The sequence below is a fragment of the Athene cunicularia genome, assembly GCF_003259725.1.
Source record: "Athene cunicularia isolate RWA chromosome 1 unlocalized genomic scaffold, athCun1 chr1_part2, whole genome shotgun sequence".
NCBI classification, from domain to species: Eukaryota; Metazoa; Chordata; class Aves; order Strigiformes; family Strigidae; genus Athene; species Athene cunicularia.
This window is the reverse complement of record NW_020799092.1, coordinates 20,042,583-20,052,042: the sequence shown is the minus strand read 5'-3', so window position 1 is coordinate 20,052,042 and position 9,460 is coordinate 20,042,583. Positions and strand designations below refer to the sequence as shown.

General features: G+C 43.7%; 1 protein-coding gene across 1 annotated transcript; it reads left to right on the top strand.

The window, feature by feature from the left end:
• The first annotated feature begins 3,684 nt into the window (after positions 1-3,684).
• CKAP4 (cytoskeleton associated protein 4) lies at positions 3,685-7,521 on the top strand. Its single transcript, XM_026868354.1, has one exon. The coding sequence runs from the start codon at positions 4,428-4,430 to the stop codon at positions 5,718-5,720; it is 1,293 nt and encodes a 430-aa protein (XP_026724155.1). The 5' UTR covers positions 3,685-4,427; the 3' UTR covers positions 5,721-7,521.
• The last annotated feature ends 1,939 nt before the right edge of the window (positions 7,522-9,460 follow it).

The following is a 9,460-nucleotide window of genomic DNA, read 5'->3' as shown; positions in this document are numbered from 1 at the left end:
GCTCTCGGTAGCCCGGGAACGTGTCCCGTGCCCCCGCCCCCCCGTGCTCCCTCCGTAAAGATGCTTTCATGGCATTAGAGCGACAAATCGAGGCCGGGCCGCGGGCTTTCCCCGCCGCCTGCAGACGTGGCCTCGGCACAGCGAGAAATCCCTGGCAGGCAGCGCGGAGGGGGCCGGGGCGGCGGCCCCGGGGCAGCCCCGCACCGGTTCTTCGCCCAGTTTGCTCCTCCAGGGCTTGGGCGCGAAGCCATTTTATGTAACGCAGTCATCGCGCTTACGTGCTGGCAGAAGCGCGGACCTGCAGTTTCAAGAGCCTGCTTGGTGGTGATTTTGTATCTTCGACTCTTGCAAATCGTTTAAAACCAAGCGTGGCGGATGGGCGGCTCTTTGCCGCCGCGTCGAGCGGGCAGGTGCGTGCGCCAAGGGAGATGGTGTGGCAGCGCGCGGGGACGTGGCAGGATCTGGCCTCGACGTCCCGGTGCGCTCTAGAAGCCAAAACTTGTGGCAGCTTCCCCGAAGAGCAGAAGCGCCGCTCCCGCCATCCCCTGCTTTCCACCTTCCTGCTGCTGCCGCTGACCCCCCGAGGGAGCAGGACTTGCTGTGTCCATGGCAGCCCAGGACTGCAGAAGAGCTGCGAAGTTGTTGGCAAAGGGTGTGACTCAAACGAAGCAAAAGAAGTGCTCATTTCTTTACTAGTTTTTTTCATTCAGGCCACATTAGCCCCTGAGCTAGAGTTTCATAAACAGCAGTGTCCATCTGGATATGTCTTAGGGTGCATAAAATTTTTGAAAAATGGCGCATGTGAAAGCATCATCAACATATAATCAGGTTCCTGTCTAGAGAGTAGGTAAATGGGTTGGAAAGCAGTATGTAAAGTTATGACTGAGATCAAAGAAAAGGAAATTCTTGTCTCAGCTTGACTGCTTTCTGCACAAGCTGTGCAGATTCCATGTATTCCCTGCGAGCTTGGGCCCAGGCCAGCGGTGAGGGGACAGGGTGGTGGGACAGGCATGGGCAGAGATCCTGCGGCTGTTCCATGGTGCTCCCAGAAGCACAGCAGCTTGCACACGTGGAGTTTGTAGAGCCAGTTTTGGTGTTTCCTCTCCCTTACAACAAGAAGGAAAAGGGAGGCTTGCATGGACGGGGGAAGTGGTTGTAAAATTCAGGGCTATAGTATTGTTTCTGAAGCTGATCTTAAATCCTGGGGTTTTTGCTCACTGATGACTGGGCCATGATTTGAACTAGCAAGGGTTGTTGGTTTTTTCCTTGATTTTAAGCCATTTTTACAGACTCTTTGTAGGAAGGAAGAAATTGCAATGTCAGGGCATGCAGGTTGTAAGATTACAATAGATGAGTATAGAACCCAGGTGTTTGTGCAATATGTAAGCCTTTCCGAGCAGCATAGGAATGGGTACAGTGTGCTGCCTCCCATCTCCATGTCGTTGTAGAAAATTGTAGGTGTATGTTACAAATTCTAGGAGACAGGTGTGTAATAGAAGTTTATAAATAGTTGGTTTCAAAGAGAACTGAAACTTTATTTGCCTGTGTATAGCAGGTGGCTGATGTTAGGGGTATATATAGTAGTGCAAGGATTAAAGGCGGGCGAAAGAGATCACAAAGAGTTTCAATGTAACTCTTGAAAGCTTTGCTTGCTGTGATTTGGTGTTGTCTTTACAGAAGAAGGTACTTGAGGGAGAAGAGACCAGGCTGTATTTCACTGCTTTACATATGTGCAGGGTCCTGTACTTACAGAGTGCCATCAGTGCAGGCTGCTGTGCCAGAACTGGCTTTGCCCTTCAGTCTTCTGCTGCAGAGAGCTCCTGTCAGGAGTAAGCGTTATATAAACTCATCTGCTTTACACATCAGCAGTAGGAGGAGAAAGGAAATGATGTGGAATTTTAGTTTTTAATATAGCACAATTCTCAGAGAGGCCAAGCTCATTTGGTGTTTAAACACAAGAGAGTATGACCAGTTGGAGAAGACATAGTTATTAGCCACAGAAATATTTTAATGTGTTATTTATGATATTAAACCTTTCAAGGGCTGTGGCTTCAAACTTTACCAGCCATGAACACTACACAGGCGAACTCACATGTAGATGCACACACAAACCGACTGTGCAGTGAATAACTTACTATTTTGAAGTTGTGAATTTTACCCCTCTCGTGCAATGGGTTTGCTTTGGGCTCTGGTGACTCTTGGTTAGGACAGATCAGATTAGAAGCTGGTCTAATTTGAAGACCTCCATCCATTTTATTATGTCAGAGCCCTCTGATCTTCAGGTGGCTGGCCGAGCTGGAAGCATAGGAGAATAGCTTCAAGTTATACCATGAGCATTGCTTGAATGTCATGGAAGAGCATTTTATACTTCCAGTGCGGAGGGGTGGGATCTGTCTCTGTCAAACGTACAGCAGCGGAGACCTTCTGACCCTCTGAAGAGTTCTCCTGGCCATTTCTGATGCCTTTTCATAGACAAACAATTGAAGATAGTTAATTGCAAATTCAAATTTGGTGATTTGGTTGGAATGTGTCAAAGAAAATCAGGTCTGTCATAAGAACAGGAGGAGAACTTTCCGGTGCCCTCCTTTTAGATTTCTGAAGTCTATTTATAGCTTACAGAAAAAGCTCTCTATGTGGAAAAAATCACAATGAAGCTAGGATGTAATGAAGATTAGGTTAGTAAGTCAGTGTAATGGCTGGTGCCCTGCTGTAATATGTGTGACAGTATTACCTGCTTCCCCCCCCCCCCACCCCTTAGCTAGTTTCTAATTTTGTATGTGAGCACTAGAGAATACAGGAATGTAAAGTCATTACAAACCTTATTGTGGAAGATGAGGAAAAAGGAAGTTATCTTTATGGGTATTCTTCAGCCTGCAGGGATCTATTGGAACAAGGGCAAGTCTCATGGCCAAACTCTACATTCCTTACACAGTGCAGACTTAGATGAAAACCAAGCATTTAATTTGCAAAAATACAGATGAATAACTTAATTTCTAATTAGTAAGTCTGTTAGGTCTTTTGAAAATAATTTCTGGGTTCTGGAAACATCTGGAGCCTCCTTCAGTTAAAAAGAAAAAAAATAGAAGCTCTGTTTATTTCTTTCTAAGAATATGTAAGATGTGCTTCCTTCTATTTATAAAATAAAACCACCCTCCAGCTGTGTATCTAATCAGTAAACATGGCGGCCCATGTGGCACGACTGATTAATATACCCCTCAGACATAGGGAGTAGCATGAGGCAAGGCAACATGCATTACTCAGCACTTGCCATCCTGCCAAAGCCTTGAGGTATTTTCTACATGATGGATTCCCTTTGCATCCAGTGGGAGTTCTTACATTGCTTTACAAAGTTTAAAAAAATACAACCCACACACGCACAAAAAGATTTCTCCAGTCTTGAGACTGATACTCTGCTTGGCCCCAGAATTAACTATTTCATGCTTCCCTGGCTTCCCTTTAAATGTGAGAGTAAATGAATGTGGTGGCCACTCACTCCTTGACCTTTTCTCTTTTGCTGCTGCTAAAACCAACTGTAGAGATAATTTTTGTAATTGGGAAGCTTAATAGCATACCTGATCCAGTGGTACAACTTCTGTATTAAGAGAGAGAGATGCAAGTCATTCCCCTTGGGGGCTGCTACAGCTTTGTTTTCTGCCTGTGTACATATGTGTGCCCCTGTTGACAGAAAGCATGTGAGTGTATTAATGTGAGTAACTAAGTACTAAGTATTTGGAACATTAAAGCATTTCTATGTTTTTTATCTTAAAAATAGTTAACAAAAAGAATCTTCATTGTCTCTATTGCCTTGGAGCAGCAGAATGTCATGATTACAACTCCCATTCTCCAACCATTCCCAGCTCCCCTTTCCCCCTATATTTTTTTTTTTTTGTTACTCTTGTCTGCTGTGAAACTTCTTTCATGTTCAGGAATTGGCCTTGGGTATTACTGCCTGCTAAAGTCTAATCCCAGGTTTTCTGTATTCAGAAGCTGATGCCAGCTGTTCTTTAGGGTTTTTTCCCCCTCCCTTTCCTCCCGTATGGATTTGTGGCCTGTAGAATGAGCAATCATACAGGGGAGGGGTGGCTCAGGGGTCTGGATGCAAACTTTGGAGGCTTGAGTTTGACTTTCACCGCCACAGATTTCCTGGATCACCTGTGGCAGGCCAGTGAGGCCAAGGATCTTCTGCGGATGTATGTATCTGTAGAGCTGCAAGGCTCTACATGCTGGGCTTTTTGTGCCTTCTGTATCTGCACGACATAGGATCACCTCGGGTAGGGAGCATGAAGGATTGTAAGGTGATCAAGGGCCATGAAGATCTTAGACACAAAGGTTTAGGATGTAGGTAACGATAAAATGGCATGTATTAACCATGTGGATTTCTGTTTTAGGTACGTTCCCTACAAACCACATTTGGAGAATTTGAATCCATGATGAAAATTGCTCAGCAGAAGCAGGAGGTTACTGAGAAGGCTGTTAAACAAGGGGAGAGTGAAATAAACCGGATCAGTGAAGTGCTTCAGAAGCTGCAAAATGAAATTTTGAAAGACTTGTCTGATGGCATCCACATGGTGAAGGATGCAAGGGAACGAGACTTCACATCTCTGGAAAACACAGTGGAAGAGAGACTAACAGAGCTAACCAAGTCTATAAATGATAACATTGCTGTGTTCACTGAAGTCCAGCAAAGGAGCCAAGATGAAATCAACAATATGAAAGCAAAGGTTGATTCACTAGAAGAGACAGATACGTATAGAAATGAAATTAAGGTGCTAAAAGATGCTTTTGATGAGATGCAAGCGTCCATGAAAACCAAAGAAAAGGACATAGAGACCTTGAAGAGTACAGTAGACTCCATGGAGTCTGATGTGTACACTGAAGTGAAAGAGCTAGTCAACCTCAGACAAGAGCATGAGAAATTCAAAGAGGCTGCAGACACTGAACACCTTTCATTAAAAGCTTTACAAGAGAAAGTTCTGAGAGCTGAGGATTCTATTAAGCAGCTGCCTAGTGACATTAACAAACTTGGTGAAGATTTACTGCAAGTTAAAGCCAACCTCAACAAATGGGAAGAAAATGAACTCTTCAGAAAAGCGTTAGAAACTTTTGGGAAGAACAGTGAAGGACTGGAGTCTCGACTGAGGCATATAGAAGATAGCCTGGAGTCTCTAAATTCTGTTGCTGCTCAAAACAGTGAAACGTTGCAATCTTTCCTTTCTAAGGAGGCAGAATACGAGAATAAGCTCAGCACCTTAGAACAAAGCATTACTTCTCTTCAGGGAATCTCAGGTATGGATGTAACTTCAGTCACAGACGTTCTGAAAAATCTTGGCGAATCACAGACCTCACTGTATAATGATGTGGAAAACTTGAGGAGAAGCATCAGTGACCTCCCATCCTCTGGTGCTCTTCAGGATGTCCAGAAGCAAATTAGTACTTTGTTGGATCAAGGAAATCTTCAGACGGGTCAACCGCATTCTCAAGGCTATCTTGAAAAATTTTCTTCTGTGGAAGGCTCTGTAGATGAACTGAGATCTTCGGTCAGCCAGGTTGATGCTGATTTGAAAATGATAAGAACTGCAGTGGATAGTTTAGTCTCCTACTCGGTGAAAATTGAAAATAATGAGAACAACTTGGAGTCTGTGAAGAGCTCAATAGATGACCTGAGGAATGATCTGGAAAGGTTGTTCGTGAAAGTAGAAAAAATACATGAAAAAGTTTAGACAGCGGTGCTCCTTGTGCAAATAATGGATTAAGGAGAATAGCTTTTGTATGCCCAGTTTTTTACTCTTTTTAAAAGCAATTTGATACCTCCAAAGAGAATAAGAATACCTTAATAATAGAGACAGTTCTGCATATTTCCTTTATTTCTCTTTTGTGTAGTGTTGTGGGGTTTTTTTTGGTTTTTTTTTTGTTTTAATTTTGTTTTAAAAACCCATGAGTTTAGTTGGGGGTTGAGTTTCTAAGGACTCATCTTCTCTATAAAGTTGTACCGCTGTAACTGTAGTGGTGTAACTGAAGCACTACAGCCTCCTTAGCATGGGCACATATTTAATGGCATGAAGGTGTTTCACACTATGACACTAGATATCCCACACAGAGGGGCTACAGCTCTTCTGGTGCGAAAAGTGTACTGCTGTGCACAGTAAGAATTTTACTGGTATGTTGTGGTTTAAAAAACAAAAGAACAAAACTACATCCCTATCTTAAACTGTTTAGACCAGTAAACTTAAGTGTGGACCAGGTTTGAAGCAACTCAGCTCTTCATGCAGTTTGGGACTCAGCCATGTGGTCGGTTTACCAGGTGTAACTGAGCTGTAGTGTATTTCTGTGAGTCCTTAATCTGCACCAAGGAACTAACAAGGGGTTTGCTGAACACCTCTCAGCCGGAAGGGAAGGTTTGAGGTAGGTGGCATTGCTTGGGGCTAAGACCTAAGAGGGGTGTTCTATCACGTGACTGGAGAGATTAATTCTTTGTGATCACAGGCTTCTTTCCCAGAATCAATACACTGCTGGTGTAGAAACCCAGTGCTTAGAAGGGACATCTGAAGGATGGAATTAGTTTCCAGAGGGTACTGTAATATTTTTGTCATGTTTTGGGGTTGTTTACATGATGAGGCTATGTCTTTCCTGGAAAGGTCTAATTTTCCTGTGATAACAGGATTTTCTCAAAAAATGAGCACAGATTTGAATAAGGAAAGAGATGAGCTAAAATTGCACCTCTTGTGTTCCATGTATAGGAAGCATGTTAATGATAATAGTACACTCCAAAGCACACAAGGGGGAAAATCACCATGAAATCAGCAGAATTGCTTCAAAGGCATATACATTTCCAAGTTTTCACACATCTGACAGTGACCTGAACTCTTGTTACATATTCGGGACTTGGTGTCTGATTGTTGTCACCATTGTTGTCACCTTGTCACCAGGTGCATGCCTGAGGCATTGGTAGCAAAGGATCCTTCTAGGAACTGGTTGAGAGTGAGGGAAAAGTGTTGGAATTCTCTAGATGTTAATTTGAAAACCACTTTCTCATGGAGCTTTTTTGGTTTTCTGTCTTTTTGGAAAGGATTTCTAATATCCCTCCTTTTCAAGTTTACTTTTGAACTTTATCCAAAGATTTGGTAAAGGAGTCTGCACATGGACACCTTGGAAATAGGTCTTGGTCATCGTGCTCACCTCAGCCTGCACTAGCCAGATCTGTGGCTACATTAGAAGAATTCCTAGAAACGGCACCTCCCAGAAGCAGTATGCTCGTGGGAACAGTGGAGGTGAAAAGGAGTTCTCCTAGGTAAATAAGATACTGCACCATATCTAGTTTTGTTCCCACTGTAAACACAAAAGAACTGGCAAAGAAAGAGGGACCCATGGCATTAAGGTAACTGTTGTCACTGTTGGAACTGCACTGTTCTTTGTTGACTTCTCAAGTTCTTGAACAATGTTGTTTAGGTTACTGTGAAATGAACTGTATGGCTTATTTGCAGTATTTTTACTACATAATAAACATTTTGAATATTCTTTGCACCTTTTTTTGATTGCTGCCTACTTAATGTTTTGTGTCCCAGGATGCTTCCTGGAGGGTGCAGGAAAGGGCTTGGGGGAAGAACCAGATGTGATGCAGCCCTGTACATGTTCTCAGCTTTCAGAGGGGAACGTGGAGGCAGTCTGATCCATTCTGGTTACAGAGGAACTCCTGAAAACAGGATTTGAACCAGTTCAATGCAGTGGCATTGGCCAGAGTGCACGGAAGTCTATGTGAGGTGTGAAGTAGGTGATTTGTGCAGTGAGTGAATCATGTCAGACACTGCCAGCAATGCCTTAGTAAGACTTTCAGAATGCCTGAAGCATGTAGAACAGAAATAATGTACAGAAAGGACCTACATTATCTTTCCAAAGTGGCTGCACCTTTTGGATAGCTTTGAACTCTGGATTACAAGGCCCATATACTGATACCATCTTTGTGAAGGATGCCTGGCTTTCAAAACTTTGGGAAAGGGTGATTTAATTTTGATTGCCTGCAAAGATGATCCCAAGCTCGCCATAGAAGCAGCTTTGAATGGTGAGAGCCAAATCTTGTTTCCCCTGTACCGTTTATTGTGTTTGTAAAGGAGTGTGGGCATCATCATGTTCTGGCAGTTCCTGAGGCCAGATTCATAGAGATCAGTAATACCTGTTACCAAACTACATGTATGTTCAACAAACAGGGAAGTACACAAGCCCTTCCATCTGAAAGAGATTTGACATAAACTGTTCACCAGGTTGACTTGAAGCTGGTGATGAGCACGTAGTGACTTTGAAGAGCAGAAGCAACATAATGAGGGAACTTAAAGCTGTTCTAAAGCCAGCAGTGCAGCTGGGCCAAGTTGGATCTCAAAGATCAAAAGCAAAAAATTAGTGGTTACACTTCTAGTAACTTAAATTCTATGGCAAACTACTGAAATGACCTATTTCACTGAATAGAAATAATGATTCTCTGTAAATAATATGGCTGGAGGCAGGCATAGTGGCAAGGATCCCTTGGTGGGCTGGAGGTTCAGCTTTTATATTTGGCTTGACAGCCTCCCTGAACACAAATACTTCCTAATTCCCTCATAAATGCTTATGGAGCACATCCAGTCCTAGGGCTGCTCTTTACTGTTGTTTTTACTTTCCAATAAAAGCAGTGGAGAAGGTCTCAAGCAAGCCATAAATCTGTGTTGCCAGTGTTCTTTTATATTATCGGTAGTTGATCAACGACATGCATTACAGTAACAGATTTCAAGGGAAACTGTCCACCTGATTGATGAGGTGTCGACTGAGCCAATTTGTCTTAATTTTCAGCTCTCATAAATAGAGAAGTCGTTAGGCTGAGGTGCAGTGGACTTCATCACACTTGAAAAGGCTTCCCCAAATAGCTACGCTGGCAAACGCGATGGAGATCGATCTTGTCCTAAATGTGTATCTTAGAGGTTACATTAAGACATGGATTAGTGATTTAATCTTTTTGCCATCTTATTTGATACAACTCAGCTGGTAGTGTAAGCAAAGCTGCAAAGTTAAATGACTACTGGAAAAACGGGCTTCCTGAGATGTACAAACACCAGAATAGCCTACAAACACCCAGCGTGGGCACTCCGCTCTACTCAGCGCTGCCAAGGACACGGTTTGGGGCGCTTGAAGGAAGGTGCGGCTGAGCTGGAGGGACTCTCGAAGAGGAAAATGGTGATCAGAGGTAAAATGTTCTGGGAGAAAGAGATCGATTTGGCCTGTTTAGACTTGAAAAATGTGGAGGGAGGGCTGAAGGGAAGAAGAGGCTTGAAGGAAACAAACAATCTTCAACTCCCCAAAGGGCTGCTCCGTAGAAAGGACGAACCCGTTTGGTTCCTGCGGAGGGGGGAGGCGTTACGAGCGGGGACGCCGTCGGTGGAGGGCGGGGATGGCGGCGCGGCAGCGGGGCGGCAGAGCCGGGCCGAGTGACAAAAAC

Bases quoted from the DNA above. Each gene is read 5' to 3' on its own strand.
- CKAP4 (XM_026868354.1), top strand. From the start codon at position 4,428: ATGATGAAAATTGCTCAGCAGAAGCAGGAGGTTACTGAGAAGGCTGTT.